Genomic DNA, 27,214 nt, shown 5'->3' on the forward strand with positions numbered 1-27,214 from the left:
CGGTCAAGTACAACAAAAGGTTCCAGCGTACTGTTTTTGTTTTTTTTGTTTTTTTTTGAAAAATAAAAGATAATGTGCTGATTTAAGTTTCATCTCCTTTTCCTTAGTCTGTCCATGTGAATGTGCTGTGTGGAAGAGTAAAAGGGCCCAAGTAAATGTGTTCCAGTGATTCCAATAGGTATTCCAAATTAATTGCTGCTTGTACGTTAACACTTGTTATATTGGGCTTCCAGGGTCTCACCTTAATTAGAACTCTTTTTAAAATAAAAAGACAGGGGAAAGGGAGAAATTAGTAACTAGGTGGATAGATCTGTTTTATAATTAGAAGGAAAAAAAAGTTCTAATAGCTCCTTTGTATACCTGAAATGTGAAGCGTATTGAGTAGAATGTTGTTAGTTGGTGGTCCTCTTGCATAGATTAGAGGCGCTACATGCAAATAGAGCCAAGTCCTTTTAAGATTATCTCATTCTAATGGTTCAGATTCCTTTTAATGTTTTGTATGTTTCAACACCCTACTTGTAGTTTAAATACTTAAAATATTCTAATGCAAAGAGATCTAGAATGGCTATGTCCTTGGGTTCCCCAAATCCTTCTGCATCTATGGTAAATGCACAAATAAGCAGCCTATAAAAACTTGGAAAACCATCTTTTGGATAGTGAAGTAATGTACATTTATATCAAAAGTCCATTAAATCAGGAGTTGAAATCTGAGACAAGGACTTTGATTATGTTAGTTCAGAAGCATGTATGAAATTTAGAAGAAATTTTCCTCACTACATACTTCAGAATAATGTATTTTGGTGAAATGAGAGAGGACTTGAGTACTATACTGACGGGAAATAAAAAGGTTTCCTCAGTGAAATTCCTCAGTGAAATTCCTCAGAATTTCCTCAGTGAAACAGTTTTATTCTGTCAAAACAATCTCTTAATGGCTTTTGAAGAGCAGACAGCTTATAAGAGTAAAAGGTAAAATTCACAACCTTTCTTTCTATTGGAGGAAAAAAAAACAAAAACTAGGAAAATGTTTATAAAGCAGCCTTAGAATTTAGATTGTAAAACATTGTTTCATGTCACATGACTTGTCCTTGGGGCTTAAGGAGGAAAGACATTTTAATGAAAATTTACCCTGTAAGAAACCAGTTTGTGCTGATTTGAATCTCCTAAGGGTAGGCCATAAAATAGGTGTTTTCTAACTTACAGAACTCTGGAAGTTATTCTTAGAAAAAAGGTGGAACAGATAACTGCCCATTAAGTACATGTGAATATTAGTGAACAACAGAAATTATTTGACTTTGACTTCATTATTTATTTATAATACAGTCAGTGGTAGTTTTCTCAAAATAAAAATACTTGTGAAGTCTATAATTTCTAGAAAATAAAAGGCGAATGCAGTAGTCGAAAAGACTCATATGTTTGCAACACTGATCAGTAGCGCCTACATTATAAACTTTGAAAGGTATTACTTTGAAAAATACTGTGTAAGATAATTTGTCCCTAAAGCGTCTCTTTTCAGAGAAAATTTACATATTGAACTTAATGCACACACACAAAAATATCCTGTGTAAGATACCAGTATTTGGGTGGTAGAAGATAAACTGACCTGATTTGATGACCAATGGACCATATTTTTAAGATGCTTCCAAAAGATATTTTATTCTAGAGGACCATTAAAAACTATAATTAAAACAATCATTGTACTTTTTCTACTTTCCTCATTAAGGTATTCTGCTTTCCCAAAGTCATGTACCTTACATGACTTAAGGGGTCCCTTAATCCCCATCCACCAGATTTTTACCTAGGAATAGAAGGATTCAAACCTTATTTGATACCTAGCATTTTGCTGAAAAGTGTGCATAAACAGGAATCCTGAATTTATTATATAGACCTCCTCGCATTATAAAAGTGAAGCGAAGGGAAACCAGCGATGGAGTAGAGGTACGTAGACTGAAGAGATGCTTGCAAATGATGGTATTAGGGATAGTCAATTTGTTGGCAAACTTGGTCAATATAAATCACAAGTCCAGAGAAAAGCTAGTTAATTTAAAAAACCCTGAGGTTCTTTTATTGAAAGGTAAAACAAGTCAAAGGAGGGGTGGGGGAAGAGGGGGACTGCATAATAAAGCACTTAAAGATAGTAGGTATGATAGATAAGCCACAAGAAGTTTTAAACCTACTAATGACAACAATTCTATTTTAATCAGCTATTTAGCTGGTACCTACTGCTATATCACACCGTAGTGTGAAAAATCGGATTTAATGGAATAATGAAGCAGTGCAGCTGAAGCCTTCATGTGGGCCTGGAAGGTAGGTTCCTCTTTCAGCTTAAGAGTGAAAAGCATGTAAGCTGCTGGATGGAGGGGGATTAGTGAATGTTTAATAATTTAACTGACTTGTTAACTGCTTTCTGCCAGACATTTTATTGGGAATGTAAAGATAAAAATTGACAGGGTTCTTAGCTATAGTCAGTGACCAATGAAAGTCTACCACTGTTGGGATAATAGTTGAAATCAACTAATATGAGTCTAAATGAGATGATGGTGAACCTAATTCTAGAAGTTGGTGAGCAACAGAATGTTAAAGGAAATAGGAGGGCACTCTTAAGTGAAACGAAGAGGTGAGCAGAGGTGAGTTCAGTTCATGGTGAGCCAGACGTACACTGCTGATAGGATTGGCAGAATTTACTAGCTTGAAGTTGGATGGCAGAGTGGGAGATTGGACTGGAGGAACCAGAAGTGGAAGTGTCAAGATCAACTTGGAGGCCCTATTGAAGGTATCTGGTAGCAATGTGTGATACGGGCCTAGAGCATGTTGAGTGGTCCAATAATTCATTTTGTATCATTCTAGTAGTTCAAGAAGAAAATGTGCTAATACTGTAAATTTATGGAATGACATTTGAAAAGTAATCCAAATAAGTATTTAAACTTATGTTTTTATCCAGGTCTCCAGTTTGTGTAGTCTTCTGTGAAAATGAACTAACCTTGTTACTGGTGAAGGCCTTGGAAATTCTTGCCAGCAGAGAGATTTTTCTCTTAACTTGGGGTAAGATTTAATAATAGTGTGCTAGAGCTGGAAGGGACTGAGTTACTTAATCCATTGGCTTGATTTTATATGTTACATGTTATTAAAATTTGATCAGTTCTCATTGGTTTCCCACCTACCCCGCCCTTTAGAACAAATGACTGTCACATTATGGAATTGTTCACATAGTTATTTCTGGTCAATTTGCATAATGTAGACTGCACTGCGATTTGATTTATGCCAGTAACAGGAGGCAGATGATCTTGCGAAACTTAGTTCTCCAGTCAGTGTCAAAGGTTCTCCCTGTGGTGGTGGCCAGATAATTAAGGTCAATGAAGATCAGAACAGTGGTCCCCAACTTTTTTGGCACCAGGGACTGGTTTCGTGGAAGTCAACTGTTCCCTTCCTGCTGTGCGGCCCAGTTCCTAACAGGCCATGAGCCAGTATCAATCCTGGGATTGGGGATCCCAGCTTTTGTGTACATGCTTGACAGTGTCACTCATGATACAGACGGCATTTGATAAACCATAAACACTTGTGTACCCTAAGCTGTAAGAAGGTGGGCACAGGAGGGAAAATGGTACCTTTCTCATGAAGTGAACTGGAGCAAGCCCTACCTATCCTGAAAAGAGGCACAAAATAAGAACAACATAAGTTTCAAGACATCTCTTCCTTCCTCTATTTTAGTTAACCGTGATAATCAATAGTCCTAGTAATAATGCTGTGATTTTATCCACCAGTGTTCATTCCTTAACCAGAAAGGCCTCTAAGCTTGTGTTTTAAGTATTTTCATATTGATATTTACTAAAACCAAAAATGGATGAATGAATGAGTGAATGTTCTGGGTTTAGTTGGGTGTTGGGTGCTTTTTTTTAATGGCAGCCAATTTATTATTATGAATGTCTTTACATAATGGAACAACATGTGTGTAATTTTGCAATTCTTTTTCCTTTGCACCACACAAGTTTCAGAAGATATTTTTATGCATGCCATGTGCAAGTTTAAATTCTACTTAAAAATAAAAACCCTGCATACTTCCAAGACCTATTTAGAGCAGCTAAAAATCACGTTTCCTTTCTGAGAGAGAACTCACCTGTTAAAATGGGAGAATACAGTCAAGCAGTGGGTACATTTTAAAAGTAACAATTGGAAAGCAATGATCCATTAGTTTTAAGTCTGATAGAACATCACTGACTTTAGAGACCAGAAAGTATCCCTTCATTTTTAACAGGGTACAGTAATAGAGTTGTGACTTTTGTTTTTAAGGCAAGTTTTAACATCCAACTGAGATTTTATTTCTTGAGACATCAGGTGTACTCACTGCTTACTATAAGGAAACACTTTTCTAAGCAAGTTAAACACAAGGATTATTTGGAGTGAGTCCATCATGCTGTATTGACAGCAGATACAGGGCCCGAATAAGTTTGTAAATACTCAGACATGTAAAAAAGACTACAGCTTACACATACTTTATTTACTTGATTGAGATCTGTCTTATGGTACATAAAATGTTTCTGTAGTTCATCTCAGCTTTGTTCACAATGAAGTGAATTGTATCTGGGTTTTCTATGCTCAAGACTGCTCAGTTGCTGCTGCCGCCGCCATTGGTTTGTTTTCTTGCAGGATCAAGGTGGGTACTTTCGTATAAAATCTTGTTTTTAATTCCTTCTCTGGCAAGTCTTTCCTGGATTCTTAGCTTAGCATAATTATACCTACAGTGGAACCTAGTAAGGAGAATGTGAATAAATTACCAATATGACATACCTATGGGAACTAATTTGAAGTTTTTAAAAGCTTACAGATGACTGTCAGTGGTGCCATAGGCAGGGATGAAGTGAGCATTAGGATAAAAGGTTGAGGCCTTCCTAAATGAAGTGTAAACCCTGACATGGCATTAATGCAGTGTCTGATGTCGCGTTCATCTGTTGATTTGACAAATGACACAAAACACACGGGTATATATACATATTTAAAGGCAGTCCAGCAATATCATTTTGTAAGATAATCTTAAGTAAGGGTGGGAATCTCCCAGTGGGGGATTGCTGAGCATAGCATGTGCTTTGGAATTAGATTAACCTTATTAAAATCTTGAATACTTAACACTCATACCAGCATCCTAAAGTCACCACGATAAATCCTCCTACTCCAACGTCACATGATCTTCTAATTCTGCCTGTCGAAAGGAATCATAAACACTATAATCAGGATTGTGATACTTCATCTAGAACAAAACTGTAAACACATAGAGAAATGTTTTTTATACATGAAAACAGATATACTCACTAGTTAACAAAAAATGTCCAAGGCCAGCCACAACAGATCCTAATGAACCATATAATATCGAATCCCGTGCACAGGGAATGTTTTCAACATCTAAAATTCCTAGGAGTTTAAAGGGCTAGGAAAAATAAAAAAATTTTGAGTAAAAGAATATTTTACCTCAGGATGGTTTGGCAAAGATTGAAAACAAACCATCCTGCTTTGGTATCTAATATGAATGAATCTAAAATGGAAACCTTGAGAATTTGACCAGAAAGTACTAAGTAGTAGAGTAAATTAAACCTAAATAGATTATGGTATCATGGTTATGCCATAATTTGTTAATCAGCTGGTTTGGAGATAGGGGCATACATTATTTCATGAGCTCTTTAAGTATCTCTATGGCATCTCTTGGGGATTTGGCTATCACTGAAGGTAAAAGCAGCATAATTACAATTTGAGAAACAGATGGGAAAGTGAAATTGTTTTAACCATGTTACTTATAATATTTAGTATACTGCTGTTTTAAATTCCTTTAAGGATGACTGCAGATTTTATCTGTGTTAACCAGTAACAGCACATCAGTTTTGTTTATAATAAATATCTTGACAAGTCCCTTGTCTGTTTCCTTGCCTGTGATATGAAGTTGCACTTCATTTCTTTGTTGAAGTACATAGTAACCACATCTAGATGTGATGAAAAGTGGAAATCTAAGAGGGTTGGATTTTAGTCTCAACTCTGCCACTAACTTCTGTAACCTGTAGGATATATTTTCTTATTTGGCCTGCAGTCTGTAATGAAGGGGTTTGGCTAGGTGTTAATTAAAGTTCTTTCAAGTGCTAAAATGGTTTTTAAATTCTTTATACAGTCTGCATTGGATTTATGGATTTGTTCTCCCTCTTTGAAAAATACTGCCACTTTAAGTGTGACATTTTCAATCTCATGTCTCGTCACTCTCACTGTACTTTGGGGTTGGGGGGGCAGACATTTTTTAAAGTCACACTTAATGTTTTGCTGAAGCACTCCTATTCATTTGGGAAAAAAAAAAATTCAGTAATGTAACTTTCAAAAAGGAAGTCACTTGCCCATTCTTAGGAATAAGATGATACCTTGATGGTAATATACTATAAGGGTAAAAGACTGGATTGGAAGAAATAGGGAAAGGACAGTGAAGGGCAAGTTAGATTCAAGGTTGAAACATAAAGGTATTCTTGACTGTTTGCTTTGGCTGAAGCTTCTGCAGAAAAGACAATGTGACTTGGTTCCTAATAAAGCAAAAGTTATATACTCTCAGATCACTGTGTTTTTCTTTTGTCTCTGCCTGTCGTCCTCTCCCCCCCCCCCCCCCCCGGGCCTGCGCCCTCCTCCCCCCCAACACGTTTGAATGTAGCAGGTGCCTCTTAAAGTTGGCGGACTCCAGTGGCAGGCTCTTCAGTACAAAGCTTCATATACAAGAGGTTGGGATTTAACTTCTAGGCCTTTCATTTAATTTAGCAAAAAAAAAAAATTGTTCCTTACCTTCAGGTCAAGAGCCCAGTAGCATTTATGGCCCCAGAGGGGAGGGTGTGAACTGTTCTGCAGGTAGGCCATTGCCCTGGGTGGGGAGAGGGTGCTAAAAGGACTGAGATTGGGGGTGGTGGTGGTTAATGTCAGGTCTTAGATGCGAGACCAGCAGCTTCTATCACAGGGGAGAATGTTAGATGGCTTTCCCATTTAAGCAGAGAATGAAAGGAACCATTAAGTGTTAGCCATAGCATGCCAGACACTGCATATCCCAACCAAGACAGCACAAGCTCTTTGAAGGCATCTGAACCTTCTCATTTGGATTCTCTTCCCTAATGGAGTCCTGGTGTAACCCCAGGGTACAGCAGAATGTGCAGGCTTTTGGAGGGGGAGCACTTGGATAAAATGGTCAAGTGCAGTTCTCTGCCAGGTGTGTAAGCTTGCTGGGGGCATCTGAAAGGGTGCTGTTTAAATCGACTAGGTGATTTCCTGAGGTTTTTTAGAGATTTTTGAGTCCCACCCTCAGATTCTGACTGACTAGGCCATGGGCATTTATGTTTAGGAAACTGACCAAACCCACACCCCCCACCCCAAACCACCAGATTGGGAGAAAACACTGCTTTGGAGTTTCAAGTTTTTGAAACTGCAAATGGTAGAATAATCCAGCTTGCTTTGAAAGATAAACATCTTTGTTAAATGTTACTTCTAAAACCAATATGTGGTTTTAGATGCCAAGGATGGTCCTGCTAAACATGTATCACCTCCAACAAAAACTGCCTTGGTCGATGTCAGTAGCACCGAGGTTGAGAAGCCAGTGCTGGTCTACTTAAACAATCTTACAATTTAGAGGTGCTAAGGGGTTATAGGTACCAAGCTCTTTATATTCCTTGTTTTTAATTCTTAGCCTTTATGACATTTCTGAAACTGGCTCAGGGTTTAAGTAGAAGCCTCATAAGTGGTGGCAGAGTGGAAGTCAGTCTGACCCTGAAAGCCTGTCATTTCCATTGAAGCATTTAACCCTTTCAGGGTTCACATATAAGGAGTAACAGCTAAGTACATAACTGTAGATATGTGTGTGTGCTTAAATCACTTCAGTCGTGTCCCAACTCTGGGATCCTATGGACCAGCCTGCCAGACTTCTCCATGGGATTCTCCAGGCAAGAATACCGGAATTGGGTGGGGTGCCATCCTCTCCTCTCCTCCGGGGAATTTTCTCTTAGGTCTACCTGCAGGTGGGTTCTTTACCACTAATGCCACCCTGACTCAAAATTGGGTAAGGATATACTAAGATTTTTTTCCCTTTCCTAGTAAGAGAATTGTCACAGCCTCCTGATAAATCTGAAAGACTAGTGATGGCTTAAAAGCAAATACAGAATACTGTAATAAAAGTCTTGAGTTTATACAATATATTGATAGTATCTGAACTAAGTCTCAGAAATGGAAAGAATCCTACGCCTGAAGTCCTTGTGAAGTAGTTCTACTTGTAATGTTCAAGGCATTTAGCATTCCTCTTTTATTCCCTAAGTAGTCTGCAAACTTAAGGTTCACCTGATATTAACAAATTAAAGACTTGAAACATAGATTATATTTTAGGGTAAACTAGTATTTTAAGCTTAGATTTAAAAGGGCAGCTTTACCAGCACACCTTGATGGAATTAGGAAAGCTCAAAAAGAAATTTCTAAACGAGAATGCCAATTTAATGATTTATAGAGAATAAGTCAAATTAAAGCTGCTTCATTTTCCACTGTTAAAAATGTATCTGCTCCATCAGTGCTCATTTGCCTTTTATTTCCAAGGAGGAGCTGGCCCTACTATTTAAAACTAGTCCTCACTGTGCAGCTGATTACTCTTACGGACTTTGCTTCTAATGGTTATCCCTTACTTTATTTGCATTATTTGTTTTTCCTCTATTTAATAATCTCCAATCGAGAAATACACAAATTACCCTCTCAGCACCCTGTTCACCCAAGCCACCATCCCATTTTTCTGCTCTTTACTGCAAAACTCAGTTACCAATGTGTGCTCCTCTCCACTTAGAAACCTACCCTGCTTTTAACCCAATTCAGCAAGACATCTATCCCCTACCCTCCACTGAAAGGGTGCCACTTATGTCTAAAAGCCATTTTGCTAAATCCATCATACTTTACATCTCTGCACATGGGGCACAGGTAATCATTTGACTTTGAAACATGTTCTTTGTTTCACTTCAAATAAAATTAAACATTTTCTTTCATTGACTTTTCTTGATTTTCAATGGGTTAAACCACCATCATGACCCTAAAATGACAGCAGTTACCTCCTATCAAAGGTGAACAATCACATACACAAGCGATAAAAAGGCCCACTGAAGATCCCAGTGTCTTCACAAAGCCGTCTAGAATTCTGTTTTAAGTTAGATGCCTCTTGAAATACTCAAGTGTCAAACAAGGGTACCTTTTGTTCTACTAAAGCATATTCCAATCGGCCTGTGAGACACGAAAAACAGAAAAGGCACCAAGACAACTGGCAAGCTTTGATAATAAATATGGTAGCAACTTATCCAACGTTCATAACCATTGATGATCTAGGCCAAATTTATTTTTAAAATTTTATTTTTTGGTTGAGCCACGTCACATGTGGGATCTTAGTTCCCCAATCAGGAATGAACCTGCACCTCCACCCCACCCCTGGCACTGGAAGCTGGAGGGAAGTGTCCCATCTAGGGCAAATTTAGATGGAAAATTCCCCAGAGCAGCAAGAACACTAAAGAAGCAATCAAAATTTTCAAGCTGAGCAGATCTAGATCTACAGATTTGGTGCAGTGTGGCAGAGTGGGTCTTTCATAAATATTTGTGACTCTTAACTGATCCAACGTTAATCTCTGGTTTACGATGGATGAAATTTTTTCTTCCTGTGTATTTTTTATGAGAACTTAATATGCATTGAGGATATAAAAATTGGATTCCTGCTCTTAAGGACGAGAAGACATAAATTAACTTCCAGTATAATGCTGTAATGGTAACAGCTATGTACAAGGTGTCAGGGAGATGAGGACAGAAGCACCTCAGCTCCTTTGGGGTCAGGAAGCCGTTCATGGGAGGCCAGAGATAGCCCTGTTGAGCTTTAATACACTTGGAGAGGAAAGCATGAGAAGAATCACAGAGACTGAACAGGTAAGAGTTGGGTGAGGAGCTTTATACGCTTCCCAGGTGGCACTGGTGATAAAGAACCCGCCTGCCGATGCAGGCGACCTGAGACTCGGGTTCCATCCCTGGGAGGAGGGCATGGCAACCCACTCCGTTACATCACAGGTCGAGAAATTCGGATTTATCCTGAAAGCAATGGGCTGCTACGGCTGAGTTTTAAGCAGATGTAAAATGATCCATTTTACGGGGTAGCCCACAAAGACAACTGTGGATGATGGGCTGAGAAGGCAAAGCAAGACACGAATGCCAGCCAGCGAAGCTGTTGGTTGCATATAATGATGCAAACTCCACGTGGTTGACTGAAAACTGGTTAACGGAAAAAATCTCAAATCCTTTCATCTGATCCTCCAGCTCTGGATATACATTCACTCGAATATAGCAAAGTTTTCATTTCTCAGCATTTGCCCATTCCTCCATGTTAAATGTGATATATACAGCCTTAGCACCTGTCCTCAGGGAACTTTAAATTCACTCTTTATTAGCCAATTACAATATGAGGCGCCTCTCAGCAAAATTTTCTCTCCACAGGGACCAGTCTTGGGGCCTGCAGTAAGTTATCGGTATCGGTCCCCTCATCCTCCTAGTTTGGGTCACTTGAGTCGTGTCACGATAAAAATGTCGCGAAATGGGGGGCTGTACGATTGCAGAGAAGCTAATGACACGTGCTCCTATCCAGGGTCTCCCAGCTTCACAGACCGTGTCCTTACCCGCCGCCCGCCAGTACCCTACTCGCCGCCACGCCCGCCCGCGCACCCCGCCGCCCCTCTCCGTCTTCCCCGAATTACCTTCCCTTTCCCGGGTTCCCCGGGCTCCGGCGCAGCCGCCATGGGGACTGTCAGCGCCGCTGCCCCGCCCCGCCGCCGACGGCCGCCGTGGGCGGACGCCCCACCCCGCCCCGCCCCGCGCCTGCGTCCTCGCTGTCCGCCATTTTAGGGAACGTTTCCCAGTCTTCTAGGCGGCAACACCGGCTGTGCCGGTAGCTTAGGGTGCGGCCGCCATTTCCTTTGTTCAATTGAACTGATCACGTCTTCTCCACCGGGGCTTTCCCCAGGTCGAAAGCCTGGAGAAGAGAAGGAGAAGGAGGGCTAGGGGAGCAACCATGCACCCGCGATCTTGGCACTGGAGGCTGCGCCTTTTCCCGCCCCCGCCCCTCCTCCGTCTCCAACCGCCATTTCTAACCGTCGTCCGCGCGCGTGCTCTCGCTCGCGTGCTTGGACGCCGGGCGCGTGCGGCGGGGGCGGGCGGGGCCGCGCGGAGGAGCCGTGCGCGCCGCCGCCGCTTTGTCCTGCGAACGGGAACCCCCACCCCCCCAGCCCACGGCCCGGAAGTCGGCCCGTCCTGGCGTGCGGCCCGCGTCCCCTTGATGTCCTTTGTCCTCCCGCCCCGGGACGAGCCCTGGGCGCCCCTGGCAGCTCCACCCAGCCTTGGCCTCCAGCAAAGTGTGGTCTCGCGCCCACATCGCCTCCTCTCTCGTTTTGGTTTCATCAGGGAGTTGATTTAAAATAGCGCCGCTCCTTTCGCTTGAAGGAGACTGGGGACAAAATGGAGGGAGCACCTCGTCAGTGAGGATGCGTCAAGACGTTTGTGCCCGGCGTGCAGGAAGGGGAAGGCGGGCGGGGTGAAGTGGGAAAAGGCCTGCGACACGCATTTTTGAATGTTAGGTAGTGTTCAACGTGTACCACTCCCTACGACTGCGACTAAACCTGAAATCTGCATTTTAGCGGCAGCAGTCGTCTGATGCGAGATAGGGCTTGTCCACTTCCTCAGCATTCTAAATAAGTACAATGCAAATCCTTTTCCCGTAATTTTTCCTATGCACCGTAAGGAAAATGTCCTTAACAAAAACCTCATGCCTCTTTTATCTATATATATATATATTTCAAGATATATTCCTGGGGAAATGTTCAAGCTTCCGCGTGTATATTATTATTGTGCATAGTCATGCTGCAGTGCAGAGTAAATGCTGCATAAGGTTCGCGATGATTGTTTGCTATCATCTGTCATTAGTTGAGCGTTTTCTTACTCTTTAGACTTTAGTGATCCTTTAGTACCTTTCTACAATCCCAGTAAAACACTTAGTTTATGACGTGTGTGTGTGTGTGTGTTTTAAATAAGTAACTTCAGGGGAGATTAAGCTGCTTTAACATACTGCTCTAATATTAGTTAAGAAATAGGATAAATGTCACCCTGCCCATGATAGCCTGCCAGTTTGGGGTTCTGAGCTGAAAATCTTTGCTAACTATGCTTTGAAATCTTGGTCTGAAAGGTAGTATTTAAGGCAGTAATAGTCCATTAAAAGTGGAGAAATAGCAAACCACTCCAGTATTCTTGCCTGGAGAACTCCATAGACAGAGGATCCTGGAGGGCTGTATTCCATGGGGTCGCAAAGAGGAGAACACTTCTGAGCGACTAACACACACAGTCCATAAAGGAGTGAGGAATTCTTTTGAAGTAATTCATAGTTGTGTCCTAAAGGAAGGAGAACTGGAAAAGAACCAGAGCCATCCTATTTTATTTTTTACTGTGACTTCGAAAAATTGCTAGGGTAAAAGTAGGGTGCATTTCATTTATCTCTGCAGTATTTTCATACATTATTTCTTTATATTAAATTTTTAAATTTCACAAATGACATAATACATGTTTTTTTAATTTTCATATAAAGTGAAAAGTAAAAGTCTTTTTTTCACTTTCACCCCTTTTTTCTCCCCTATTTAAGTTAAACACAAGTAACAGTTTAATACATTTCTTTCCAAAGTGTTTCCTTTTTTCTTGTTAATTAAAACAACACTGGAATATAGGGTAAAAAGTAAAAGTCTCTCTATATCAGACCTACCTTCATACTTGTGTGTTTGTATATGGCACGCACACACACTTAGGTAAATGTCTATGCTGTGTGCTTTATGTAATTTTAGCATTTGATACTATGCATTGAAAATTTTTTCATGTAAGCATCTATGGACTTATTTATTTTAAAGGCTGCTGAGCAATCCTTTAATTAGTTTCCTTCTGATTGACCTAGCCTTCCAGTACTGTTGCCAGTTTACATTCCCCATTAACAGTGGATGAGCAGTGCTTGTGTCCTCAAAACATTTATTTATTCATATTTTTAAAATTTTGGCTGGCCTGGATCTGCCTCATGGCTTGGGCTCCTCTAGTTGCAAACTGCAGGCTTCCTTACCCTGGGGTGTGTAGGATGGTATTTTCCCAGCCAGGAGTCAAACCCCAGTACCCTGCATTGGAAGGTGGTTTCTTAACCACTGGACCACTGGGAAAGCTATCCTCACATTTCTAACACTGCATATTATCATATTTGAAATTTTTTGTCTATCTGATGAGTGAAATATGTTTTGTTTTTTTAAGATTTATTTATTTATTTTTGTCTGTGGTGGGTCTTTGTTGCTGCAAGAGGGCTTTCTCTAGTTTCCTCAAGCAGGGGCTCCTCCTCATTGTGGTTCTCCGGCTTCTCATTGCAGTGGCTTTTCTTGTTGTGGAACCTAAGCTCAGTAGTGTGGCCCCCCCAGCCTTGGTTGCTCCAAGGCATGTGGGATCTTTCCAGACCAGGAATCAAACTGGTATCACAATAGCTTGCATTGCAAGTCGGATTCTTAACCACTGGACCACCAAAGAAGCTGGAAAAATGGTGTCCTAATTGCTTTAAACTTTCCTGATTACTAGTATGGTTGAATATTCTTTCGAATGTTTATTGGTCATTCTTTTCCCAAAAATCTATTTGTCAATTTTTTATGGATTTTTTAACTTTTAATTTATTATTATTACGGAGTCCAATATGCCAAGTGCTTTCTCTTATGGCTTTTGATCTTGTGTCTTCCTGACGTCTTGCGTCTTGCTTGTGTTTTGCTTAAGGCCTTCTTGACTCCCATTTAAAAAAAAAATTATCACAATTTTGAAAATCATCATATACTATCTCAATAATTTTGATTATATCTTTTCTTATTTCTTAACAGATCAACTTTTGGTATTATTGACCAAGGCAAGTTTGTAAATTTCATTTTATATTTTACACTTTTTTTTTCTACTAATATGGTATCTATTTTGAGGTCTTTTGTCTAACTTTTTGAATTGACTGCTTAAATTCATGTATTCTCCATCTTTCTTGGTTTCTGACAAATGTATTCCAGGCTATAGAATTTCCTCTGAGAATCATTTTATCATATGTTGTCAACAGAGTTGACAGGTAATGTTTCTATGACCATTCTTTTCTAAATTTTCTATACTTTCAGTTTTTCTTTCTTTCCAAGTGTGTATATTTGGATATGCTTTTGGTATTAAATTTTAGGTGGTCCATGTAGTTCTACTTTGGGGGAACTTTGGGGAGATTTTTCAATTTTTGTGTATATGTGGGTGTTACCTAAGAGATCATTTTGTACATGTTCCATAGGCTTTTGAAAAGAATATGCATTCTCTACCTTAGCATTGTTAAGCTTATTTATTATAATAGTAAAATGTATGCGCTATAACATATATAAAATGTTTAACTATATGATAATAGCATTAAACTTCTTATTTGCCATTCAGCCATCTATTTGTATGGTAAGAGTTATTTCATTGCAGGCAACAGACTGACTGTAGTTAGCTTAAAACAAGAAAGAAATTTATTGGGAAGATGTGGAGAAGTTCACTGAATTGATAAAAAGTTGGAGTCCGGTCTTGAAGGACAGCATCCAGGATGGCTCTGGGGGTTGTGATACAGGAACTAAAGGAATGACTTTCTAGATGACAGTGACATCCTGTTCAGTCTTACTTCTACTACTGTGCTTTGCTTTTCAACCGTGCTATCGGTAAGACTCTCTTGTTTGTCTGGTCATGGATGCAGATGTCCTGAATGCGGTGGTGGTTTAGCATAGTGGGGCCAGAAAAACTCTCCTTTACGGGTTCCTTCCCTCACTCAGTGGCTGTCAATCCCCTGGCACACTGCCCAGAGTGCCTGCTTTCATTCTCTCATCTAGGAGAGAGTGTTTGGAGTCAGTAATCCCATGCTAGACCTGTAGTTATTGTAGGCAGCGGGAGGGGGAGGGCTGAAATGGTTACATCATTTTAGGGATTTGGTTGGGTTGTGCTGGCAAACTTGCTTTTTGAGGTTCTCTCTTAAGCTTGTGTGGTGTCATTTTGTAATCAGGAATATTGTGTTTAATAATGAGTTTGATCCCAATTCTCTGTATCATTGGGAAGTTCCTAACTGTCCTGGTCGACTGATGGTACACTCTCCTGTCTTTCCAAAGGAAGTATCAATTTATTTTTATTTTTACATTGCTTTCTTCATTTCAGTGAGTTTTGGAGAAAGGGGTGGTAAAAAGAAAACCGGGTTCAGTCAACCCTCTGTAACCAGCAGTCTGAATTTCCCTGCTCTTCTTCCCTGTTTGTGTGTGTCTGTATGTGAGTGTGTGCTTCAACCCAGTGGTACTGTAGTACCTGATAGGAAAGCCAGTTGTTTTCTACCACATTTCTCCCCTTTCTGGAGTTCTGTATCCCACAGGCAATGACTTTTACCTCTTTTGGCTCTTTCTTCTGGTAGTTTACTTTTGTATTTCTAAGTAAAAATACTCATTCTCCTATTTCTTAATTTTTCAATTGTAGGCATTATCTATTGATAATAAAAATTTACCCATCTTTTCTGCTCCTTTCCCCTTTCCTCATCCTCTCAATATGGTTGTGTTGCATTTGCAAAAACTAAATAAACATTTAGTATGTACATTATTATGACAATGCAAATGGTCATAGCTGAATCATGTGGAATACTATGATTTCATTTATTTTCTTGTAAAATGTTTAATTTTTCCTGGAGTTAATAATTGCTGTGATTGTTTGCTTAATTTTGTTGAAACTAGCTCTTGTTGATCCTTCCTTCCTTTTCTTTTTCATAAGAGACTATCTAAATTTTAGCATATAATACTCACTTGGCTGACGGGACATTTGGCTCTTGGGACAATTGCATATTACATGCCCTTCCCTACAGCCCCCTTGCTGGTTGTTAGTGTCAATTATACACACCTCTTGCCAACTCTCTGTTCAGTGACTTCATCCTGGTTACTTGAATTTTGCTATAGTGGAGTATTTATGCCGCAGAAGTCAACAAGTGCTACACATCAGAGCTTCTTTATTTCTTTTCTACCTTCCCCCTTCTCAAACAGGTAGTTTATCAATATACCACTGAATACACCTCTCATTAATTTTTCTCTCAAAATTCTTCTAAAGAGTTGTAAAAATCTCCACAATATAGTAAAAAAATGTTGTATAATCTGCATGTCATTTTATTTTAAAAGACATCTCTTCTGGAACTTGTCTCCTGTTGGTCCAGTCTATAATGGTTTCTTGCTAAGACTGATTCCCAGCTACCATCCTGGGGGTTCTCATCATCTCATACCTACTTGGAAATCACCTGCTTCCTCAATTTGTAATCTTCCTCTTTCCTGGCTTATTCCCTCATTTCAGAGCAGTATATACTCCAGTGGCTTCCTGGAAAAAGTTTGCATAGAAGGTAAATATTTTGAGAGCATCTTGCCTATGCATATTTTTTTCTCCTGACAGCCTTGATATTTGGTTAAAGTTGCATTTCTAGAATTATTCCCCCTCCTAGAAATAAAGCAAATGCTTATATAATCATAATTCTATTGTCATACCTAAGAAAGTTAGATAATTTCATAATTCATCTAGAAGGTACTACATATTCAAAGTTCCCTTCAGTTCAGTTCAGTTGCTCAGTCATGTCCAACTCTTTGCAACCCCATGGACTGCAGCACACCAGGACTCCCTGTCCATCACCAACTCCCGGAGGCTACTCAAACTCATGCCCATTGAGTTGGTGATGCCATCCAACCATCTCATCCTCTGTCATCCCCTTCTCCTACTGCCTTCAATCTTTCCCAGCATCAGGGTCTTTTCAAATGAGTCAGCTGTTCACATCAGATGGCCAAAATACTGGAGTTTCAGCTTCAACATCAGTCCTTCTAATGAATATTCAGGACTGATCTCTTTTAGGATGGACTGGTTGGATCTCCTTGCAGTCCAAGGGACTCTCAAGAGTCTTCTCCAATATCACAGTTCAAAAGCATCAATTCTTCTGTGCTCAGCTTGCTTGCTTTTTTGTGTGTGTGTGTGCTCATCTTACTTTATAGTTCAACTCTCACATCCATACATGACTACTGGAAAAACCATAGCCTGGACTAGATGGAACTTCCCTAATTACACATTGTTTTTAAACAAGGATCCAACACTACATTTAGTTACTGTATCTCTGAAAGAGATGAGAATACCAGACCACCTGACCTGCCTCTTGAGAAACCTGTATGCAGGTCAGGAGGCAACAGTTAGAACTGGACATGGAACAAAAGACTGATTCCAGATAGGAAAAGGAGTATGTCAAGGCTGTATATTGTCACCCTGCTTATTAACTTATATGCAGAGTACATCATGAGAAACTCTGGGCTGGAGGAAGCACAAGTTGGAATCAAGATTGCCTTGAGAAATATCAATAACCTCGGCTATGCAGATGACACTACCCTTATGGCAGAAAGTGAAGAACTAAAGAGCCTCTTGATGAAAGTGAAAGAGGAGAGTGAAAAAGTTGGCTTAAAGCTCAACATTCAGAAAACTTAAGATCATGGCATCTGGTCCCATCACTTCATGGCAAATAGATGGGGAAGTAGACTTTAATTTTTTAGGCTCCAAAATCATTGCAGATGGTGATTGCAGCCATGAAATTAAGAGACACTTACTCCTTTGAAAGAAAGTTATGACCAACCTAGATAGCATATTAAAAAGCAGAGATATTACTTTGTCAACAAAGGTCCGTCTAGTCAAGGCTATGGTTTTTCCAGTGTCATGTATGGATGTGAGAGTTGGACTGTAAAGAAAGCTAAGCACAGAAGAATTGATGCTTTTGAACTGTGGTGTTGGAGAAGACTCTTGAGAGTCCCTTGGACTGCAAGGAGATCCAACCAGTCCATCCTAAAAGAGATCAGTCCTGAACATTCATTAGAAGGACTGATGTTGAAGCTGAAACTCCAGTATTTTGGCCATCTGATGTGAAGAGCTGACTCATTTGAAAAGACCCTGATGCTGGGAAAGATTGAAGGCGGGAGGAAAAGGGGACGACAGAGGATGAGATGGGAGGGCATCACCGACTCAATGGACTTGAGTTTGGGTAAACTCCAGGAGTTGATGATGGACAAGGAAGCCTGGCGTGCTGCGGTTCATGGGGTTGCAAAGAGTCAGACACGACTGAGCGACTGAATTGAACTGAACTGAACTGAACTGAATCTCTCGTAGTCTACGACAAGCTTCATGTTTTAGCTCTTTTATGGTATTGACTTTTTAGAAAGTCTAAGTTATTTTGTGGAGCGTTCCACATTCTGGATTGTCTCTTGGTGTCATTTAATTGTCTATCCCCTTTGTTTTCTATAAAATAGAAGTTTAGTCTAAGGCTGCATGGTTCATGTGGCTATTCAGCATCCAAAATGTGGCTAATGCAACAGAGGACCTGGATTTTAAAATTTAACTTGAATTAATTTGAATTTAAACTTAAAAGCTCATACTTAATTTCATTATTGGAAAAATTTTGAAAGAGATCAGAACCCTCCTTGTCCTCTGTCTGCCTATTGTCTGTGGAAAAACTTTAGCTAAAGAATAAGTGTAACCAGTGAAGCGAGAAAATGCAGAAGCAAAGGAAAACTATTAAAGGAGATCACATAATAATAATTAGTCATTAAATATCATTAAGTTCCTTTAGTTTCTTCTCAGGGGCTAGAGATAATATTCTGAGGCATATCCTGTGACCTGTGTTTTATATACTGAAACCCCCACCTGGTGGAGAAGTTAACTACATGATGGGCAGACTGTAGCCATGACATAAGCTGCCACAGTTCTGAGAACTGGCCTCATGGAAATGGAAACAAGCTGACCCTGAAGCTGAAGATTAACTGTGCTTAAAACTGTGCTGGTCAGACCACCGAAGGCCAATTTCAAGATGACTGTCAGAGCTGACTGTGCTGTTTCTTCATGTAACCCCCCTCCCTCAATCTAGAAAGACTCTTGCCCATTGCGGAGTTGGCCTTCGGACAGGCCTTGGCTCTCCCCTCACCCCTAGTTACCAACATCCAAAATAAAGCAAACTTTCCATCAACCTGGCCTCTTTAATGGCTTTTGAGCAGTTAGCTGCTGGACTCCACTTTTGGTTAATTTTTAAGTAGGTTTGGAACAACTTGAGTAAGCAGATCTACTTCTTCAACTGTAAATTTTATGAAACCTAAATATATATCAAGTATTTCTAATGAAAATTTAGTATCTGAATTGAAATGTGCATTAAGTATTAAAATACACATTGAATTTTGAAGACTGTACAAAAAAAGAATGTAAAAGATTTTTAAATATTGATTACATGTTGAAATACTAATATTTTGGTTATATTGGGTTAAAGCATATTACTACATTAATTTCACCTGTGGCTTTTGGTGTTTTTACTTTTTAATGTGGCTACTAAAAATTACATTACATATATGGCTCACATTATATTTTTAATGACGTGCTAGTCTACAAGCCTGATTAAGTTCAGGTTTAACTTTCTTGGTCAGAATACTTCTAGACGTTGTTGTATAGTTCCTTTTTTCTTTTTGACCACAAGTCTTGCAGGATCTCAGATCCCCTACCAGAGATTGAACTTGGGCCATGGCAGTGAAAGCCTAGAATCCTAACCACTAGGCCACCAGGAATTCCCTGTTGTTCTGTATTTCAAATTTTATCATATCAGGAGGCACATATTGTCCCACTATTGGTGATCCTAGCCTTGGTCCCTCAGTTAAGATGGAGACTGCCAGAGCTCACTATTGTGAAGATATGCTTCCCTTTTTTGCAATTAAAAATCCATGCAAAAAAAAAAAAAAAAAAAATCCATGCAAATATTCTGTTACCAAAAATCCATTCATCTAATGGTTTTAGCATTTTTGATGATCCTTGCTTTGAATCCATGATTACACTGAAGGTTGCCAAAAGGTGGACATTCTTATTTTTGTCAATTCATCTCCATTTATTAGCTGACATTGGTCTGTAAAGAAGAGCTTCTTACTTCTCTGGATTTAAGCAGTTCATTTATTTAATGTGTAATGGTCAATTAAGATCATCCTTTTTGGTGATCAGTGCACTTCCTTGTACATTCCCTGCCCCTGACTTGTAATCAACCATTGTTTCAAAGAACTCATGCTCCTTTTAGTGGGGATTAAATTGTTCCTTAAAGCAACTTGAGGTGAATCTTTTTTTTTTTTAAGTATAAGAAAAACACTGATAGAATTTTATTCAAGGTAGTTTCTAATGCTTTATATACACCAACTTATATTGCCGCCCATAGAACTAAAAATTATTTTCTTTAGTTAAAACTAAATCTTGGGGCTTTCCTGGTGGTCTACTGGTTAAGAATTCACCTGCCAATGCAGGGGACATAGTTTAATCTGGTCCGGGAAGATCTTGCATGCTCCGGGGTAACTACTGAGCCTCTGCTCTAGAGCCTGCAAGCCGCAACTACTGAAGCTCGCGTGCCCTAGAACCCGTTATCTGCATGCAACAAGAATACAATGAGAAGCCCTTGCACTGCAACAGAGTAGCCCCCACTCACCACAACTGGAGAAAGCTGGTGAGCAGCAATGAAGACCCAGCGCAGCCAAAAATGAACAAATTTTGAAAAACAAAACTAATTCTTGGATAGCTTTAGGTCTCATATTTGCAAAAGTAAGTTAAAATACTTCTCTGAAAACAAGTATGCAGAGTTCTCAGTTCATTCTTGTTACTATGTGCTAGGAATTCTACCTATGCCTGTGGGTCCTAGGTTGTAGGAGAACTCTGATCCCTCCATCATCATTGTCTCTCCCTCTCTTCCCATATCCTTTTTTTTTTTTTTAATCTCAGTCATATTTTTACAACTCCTCAGTTCACATTTTAACAATCTTTTCTGGTATCTATCCATATGAATTTGAGGTTATCTCAAAGTACACAAATATTACTCATATTTCCTGTAAATGTACTAAACACTGACAAGAAAATACTTAACTTACTAACACACAAATATTTAAAGGCTTCAACATAATTCCTTTTTCAACAAATGATTTTTTCCTCACCTAAGCCAATATACATTTACATTGGGTTTATGTGTAGATATGTAAACTGACACAACCTAAGTCAACATACATTTACATTGGGTTATTTTTTTTTGAATTTTTTTACATTGGGTTTATGTGTACATATGTGAATAGACACATTCCTCAAATTAATCTAAGATAAACCAGCATATACTGCACTTCTCTCTGGATATAATTAACTTTTCAGAAGTAAAGTGGTTCAAATGGGAGCAAATAAGCTTCTGTCCTCATGAAATAAGATAAAATTTAAGAAATATTAAAGTGCTAAAGATTAACCCTATAAATCTTTCATTTCTATCCTTTTAACAGATTGTGTGCATTATGCATGTTTATGAATCAAAACACTGCTAGGCTAGATTTTAAGCCCCTGTGGATGAGGTTATTCATATTCAGTAAAAGGCCCTGAAACAGCAAGATGAGCACTATTATAGGTGGATAGAGAACATTTGTTCTTCACTGAGTTACCTACATAAACTCACTGAATGAGCAGAGGAGATTATTTGTCTGAGTGGGCTCAAATGTTGACCTGAGCCTTAAAGTTTTGCTTCATTATGTTATATTTTGTTGATTTGCTAATTTGTTTGTTCCATTATTTTTGAAACCTGGCCAAGGTAGGAGGTTCAACTGGTCTAAGAACACTTAGTGTACTCCATAAACTTCCTGAATCAAAGATTTTTATTTATTCTTCTGCCAAACATGACAACTGATTTCCATCTACAACTATTTTTTTTATTATTTGGTTATTTTTGGCTGTGCTGAGTCTTCAAAGCCCTCTGCATGCGGGCTTTTCTCTAGTTGCAGAGAGTGGGAGCTACTCTCTAGTTCCCATGCTTGCGCTTCTCATTGCGGTGGCTTTTGTTGTGGAGCACAAGCTCAAGGCGTGCAGGCTTCAGTAGTTGCCATGCAAGGGCTCAGTAGTTGTGGCTTGCAGTTGCTCTGCGGCATGTAGAATCCTCCTGGACCAGGGATCGAACCTGTGTCCCCTGCATTGGCAGGTAGATTTTTATCCACTGCGTCAATAATCCACTGCTGGTCTCCAGCAGGGAATGGTCGCAATGTTGTCAAGCTTCTCTGAAAAGGTGCTGTAGCACCTAACACACCCCCTCCACCCCCAGGAAAGAAAATGAAAGTGAAAAGCGCTCAGTTGTGTCCGACTCTTTGCAACCCCATGGACTATATAATCCATGGAATTCTCCAGGCCAGAATACTGGAGTGTGTAGTTTTTCCCTTCTCCAGAAGATCTTCCCAACCCAGGGATGGAACCCAGGTCTTCCGCATTGCAGGTGGATTCTTTACCAGCTGAGCCACAAGGGAAGCCCCCTAGGACACAGTCTCAAAGTTAGAGTCAGTCCCATAATAGGGACATTCAAGAAAATGTTGTTTTTGTGAATCATAGCTCCCAAGTAACTCGATTTTAGCCTTGTGTTTTTAACTGGAATTACTTTTTCTATTCAAATCTCTGATTGATTTCATCCTGCCCTAGTATAAGCAAATGGGGCAGTCTTCTTTTAAGTACCCTATTTCATATGTAGATGTCTCTGCACTATCTGTCTTCCAATAATCAGAAATGTTCATCTGAAATGCACACACTCCCACCTCCTGTTGTACCATTCTGATCCTGTTGCACTGTTCCAATCCTGACAGTTCTCAAGGGCAAGATCAACTGCCCCTCAACCATGACGCCTCCCAGACCACCTTCACTTGAAGACCTTCTCTTCCTGAGAGGTCATAAATAGTAGGCATTCTGGTAACCCATGAGTTACTAGCTCTTTGACTTTGAACTTCTTTAATCTCTCAAACCATAATATGAGGATGATAATAACTCCCTGCCTATAATTACTGTGAGGATAAAATGATGTCAAGTGTTCAGCAGTTCATAGGGCAAATGGTCAATAAATTATTTTCTCAACTCCCAGAGTACCTCTTGTCTGAACTTATAGATTATTTGCTGGTTTGGACTGTTAGTTTCCTCAGCCTGAATTTGTGTTCTCCCAGTTGCCTCAAGGATAGAAATCATGTCTTTGCCTTTTTTCCTTTGGCATTCATTGGATACAATGCTCTTTCATTCAGGTGATTGATTATACCTAGAAACTCAAAAAATGATTCACTGTCAATATGACACCACGTACTGAATGGCAGCTTTGAGCCTGATGGTGTCTTAGAAATGAGGATACAATATTGAGCAGCACAAACAAGGTCCTTACTTTCCTGGGTTTTATTACAGGTCTGGGGAGATGGATGATAAGCAAGTTAGTAGGGCTTGCACAGAATTAAAATGTGTTTGTAAATTATAGGACCTCATGATGACTTCTGATTGTGCGGGAAGAGAAGTTCTCTGGGAAGGTACAGAAAACAGGGAGCCAGCCTGGGGGAATTGGTTGGGGAAGAAAAAGCAGAAAGGAAAACCTGGTGCAGAGACTCCATGTGGGAATAAGCTGTGGGGGAACCCAGGGGCTGGTGTTACAAGTGAGGTGGGTTGCAGGGGATGCAGGGAATGTAGTTGGGGGGGGGTGGTGCCAGGACCACTGGGCTGGGTCCCTGGCTGGGAGTCTGGATGTTGTTCAAAGTGTGATAGAAAGTTGTGGAAAGATTTTAGGAGCTAGATGACACTTTGAGATTTATATCTAAAACTGATTATTCTGGCTGCTTAGTGGTGGGAGCCAGGAAAAAGGGATGCCACACACCAGAGAGGAGGTTTTCTACACACCTAGATTTCAGCAAAGAAATAGGTAAAGCTTCTTAAACGCTTCCAAGATGGAACCTCATTCGAATGCCTTCTGTGAGTGCATGCCATAGGTCTACTGCTTTCAAGCAGGTCCTTCCTAAAGTAAGCCATGGATGAGTTCTAAGATATTGCAGAATTTTACCAGTTTGGGAGTCTTTTCTCATTTCCTTATGAAAAAAATAAATAAAATTATTCAAGTTAGGGACTTCCCTGGTGGTCCAGTGGGAAGAGACTCCATTTCAGGGGGCTTGGGTTCCATTCCTGATCAGGGAACTAAGATCCTACCTGCCATCCGGTGTGGCCAAAAAGAAAAAAAAAAGACAGAAAAATCATTCAATTTATTTTATACCATAGTCTCTTCTATAGTAAATTATATAAGGAAATTCCAGCTTGTTCTTTTAATAATGAATCTGCTTAGTGCTGCTTTGTATTATTATGTCAACCTTATTGTAAAATAAGACAGGAACCTCATTTAAAAAAATTATTTATTTTTGGCTGTGTTGAGTCTTCGCTGCTGCGAGGGCTTTCTCTGGTTGTGGTGAGTGGGGGACTACTCTCTAGCTGCGATGGGCAGACTTCTCATTCCAATGGCTTCTCTTGTTGCCGAGTGTGGGCTCTAGGGTGCATGGGCTTCAGTAGTTGTGCCACGTGGCCTCAGTAGTTGCGGTTTCCCACGCTCTAGACCACAGGCTCAATAATTTGTGGTTCATGGGCTTAGTTGCTGTGCAACATGTGGGATCTTCCTGAATCAGGGATTGAACCCACGTCTCCAGTACTGGCAGGCAGATTCTATACCACTGAGGCACCAGGGATGCTCAAGAACTTCATTTTTAAAAAAGAAGTTTATGCTTTATCTAGAGTGTAATTCTCTTAAATATTCCCATGCAACCTGAAAGACTGAACATTGTGCATATTTTGAAATATAGATGGATTAAGTCATATTTGAAAAACCAATAAAATGAAATGGGATAGCTGTTTTAAGCAGCACAAGGGACATATATCTGTACTGTATTAGCAAATATCTGTACTCCAATAGTTGAACCTTATTGTTGTGGGTAGTCACAACAGTTCAGTTCAGTTGCTCAGTCATATGTGATTCTTTGCGACCCCATGGAGTGCAGCACGCCAGGCTTCCCTGTCCATCACCAACTCCCGGAGCCTACTCAGTCTCATCTCCATCGCGTCAGTGATGCCATCTATTTCATCCTCTGTCGTCCCCTTTTCCTCCCACCTTCAATCTTTCCCAGCATTAGGGTCTTTTCCAGTGGGTCGGTTCTTCGCATCAGGTGGCCAAAGTATTGGAGTTTCAGCTTCTGCATCAGTCCTTCCAATGAATATTCAGTACTGGTTTCCTCTAGGATGGACTGGTTGGATCTCCTTGCTGTCCAAGGGACTCTCAAGAGTCTTCTCCAACACCACAGTTCAAAAGCACCAATTCTTTGGCCCTCAGCTTTCTTTATAGTTCAGCTCTTATATCCATACATGACCACTGGTTAAACCATAGCCTTGACTAGACGGACCTTTGTTGGTAAAGTAATGTCTCTGCTTTTCAACACACTGCCCAGGCTGGTCATAGACTTTCTTCCAAGGAGCAAGTGTCTTGTAATTTCGAGGCAGCAGTCACCATCTGCAGTGATTTTGGAGCCCCCCAAAATAAATAAAGTCTGTCACTGTTTCCATTGTTTCCCCATCTATTTGCCATGAAGTGATGGGACCAGAGGCCATGATCTTAGTTTTCTGAATGTTGAGTTTTAAGCCAACTTCTTCACTCTCCTCTTTTACTTTCATCAAGAGGCTCTTTAGTTCTTCTTCGATTTCTGCCATAAGGCTGGTGTCATCTGCTTATCTGAGGTTATTGATAATTTCTCCCATCAATCTTGATACCAGCTTGTGCTTCATCCATCCCGGCATTTCACATGATGTACTCTGCATATGTACTCTTTAGGCCTTCCCTAGTAGCTCAGATGGTAAAGCATCTGCCTGAAATGCAGGAGACCTGGGTTCAATCCCTGGGTAGGGAAGATCCCCCGGAGAAGGAAATGGCAGTCCACTCCAGTATTCTTGCCTGGAGAATCCTGTGGACAGAGGAGCCTGGCAGGTCACAGTTCATGGGGTTGCAAAGAGTCGGACACGACTGAGCAGCGAAACACACACATACTCTGCATATAAGTTAAATATCACAGCATTATGTAATTATAAATTTGGAAATAATTATAAATTAAAGTAATGAAGATAAAACTATAAGAAGATTTATGCATTTGAAAAGCATATTATTGGAAACTGTCAAATAGTTTTCCAAAATAAAGGAAATGTAAACTAAAATACCAGTGAGATACTGTTTCCCATCCATCACTCTCATATGCTGATGGTGGGAGTGTGTACTGATATGATCACTTTGGAAGACAACTTGGGATTATCCAGTAAAATTAAGGATGAGACAACTCAGTGATTCCACTTCTAAGTCCAGAGCCTAGGTTTGCTGACCCCTGGCCATCCACAAAATGATTGTTACTGAGCTGCATGGAGGTAGGTGCAGAAATTGAGAGTATGTTTTGAGAAACCTGTGTAGCATTCACATTGTTAAAATATCCAAACATATGATTTTTGTGTTTTATGAAATTTCATAATAGGTTTAAAAACCAAAACAGAACTGATAGTTTGAGAAGAACTGCTTCTTCTAGACCAATGCTTCTTAAATTTGCATCGTGTATACAGAGTTCCTGGGAGTATAGTTAAAATGCAGATTCTAATTTGGTAGGTCTGGTGTGGGGCCCAAGATTCTGCATTTCTAGCTCCCAGGAAATGCTGATACTGCTCCTCTTGGAACTCCACTTTGAATAGCATCGGTCTAGATTCAACTTTGATTTATGTGTAGAAGGGGTCATATATGAGAATACTCATAGTCATAGCAAAAATACTGAGAACAACCTAAATATTCCTGAATAGAAGGATGGTTAAATTGACTATGGTAAAGTCATGAATAAAAGGCTTCCCAGGGGGCACAGTGGTAAAGAATCCACCTGCCAAGGCCAGAGACGCAAGCAACGTGGGCTTGATCCCTGGGTCAGGAAGATTCCCTGAAGTAGGAAATGGCAACCCATTCCAGTATTCTCGCCTGGAAAATTCCTTTGACAGAGGAGCTTGGTGGGCTACAGTTCATGGGGTTGCAAAGATTTGGACACGACTGAGCATAAGCATCAATAAAAACACATGTGTATTATATATGTATGTGTGTATATATATGTGTGAATAATAATAGTAAAATGAATAATGATATGAAATGAATAATAGTAATGTAACAACATGGATGATTTTTACAATGATGTTGCTAAACAAATTGTAAATAGCACAAAAATATATAAACTATGATAACATTTATATA

At 39.9% G+C, this 27,214-nt stretch overlaps 1 protein-coding gene and 1 non-coding gene across 3 annotated transcripts; one reads left to right on the forward strand and one right to left on the reverse strand.

Moving 5' to 3' along the window:
* Window positions 1-3,869: 3,869 nt before the first annotated feature.
* LOC122708307 (cytochrome c oxidase assembly protein COX20, mitochondrial) lies at window positions 3,870-10,937 on the reverse strand. 2 transcript variants are annotated; one of them, XM_043924636.1, is made up of 4 exons: window positions 10,752-10,937; window positions 5,302-5,416; window positions 5,128-5,191; window positions 3,870-4,742 (listed from the first exon to the last, which is right to left on the reverse strand). In XM_043924636.1, the coding sequence occupies exons 1-4, from the start codon at window positions 10,791-10,793 to the stop codon at window positions 4,601-4,603; spliced, it is 363 nt and encodes a 120-aa protein (XP_043780571.1). In that variant the 5' UTR covers window positions 10,794-10,937; the 3' UTR covers window positions 3,870-4,600. The 2 variants fall into 2 exon arrangements, with proteins under 2 accessions (XP_043780571.1, XP_043780570.1); XM_043924635.1 differs by lacking the exon at window positions 10,752-10,937 and adding an exon at window positions 6,796-6,898.
* Window positions 10,938-25,781: 14,844 nt separating this feature from the next.
* TRNAF-GAA lies at window positions 25,782-25,853 on the forward strand. Its single transcript has one exon. It is a non-coding gene; the product is annotated as a tRNA-Phe (tRNA).
* Window positions 25,854-27,214: the final 1,361 nt, after the last annotated feature.

Source organism: Cervus elaphus, chromosome 14 (genome assembly GCF_910594005.1).
Source record: "Cervus elaphus chromosome 14, mCerEla1.1, whole genome shotgun sequence".
NCBI lineage: Eukaryota > Metazoa > Chordata > Mammalia > Artiodactyla > Cervidae > Cervus > Cervus elaphus.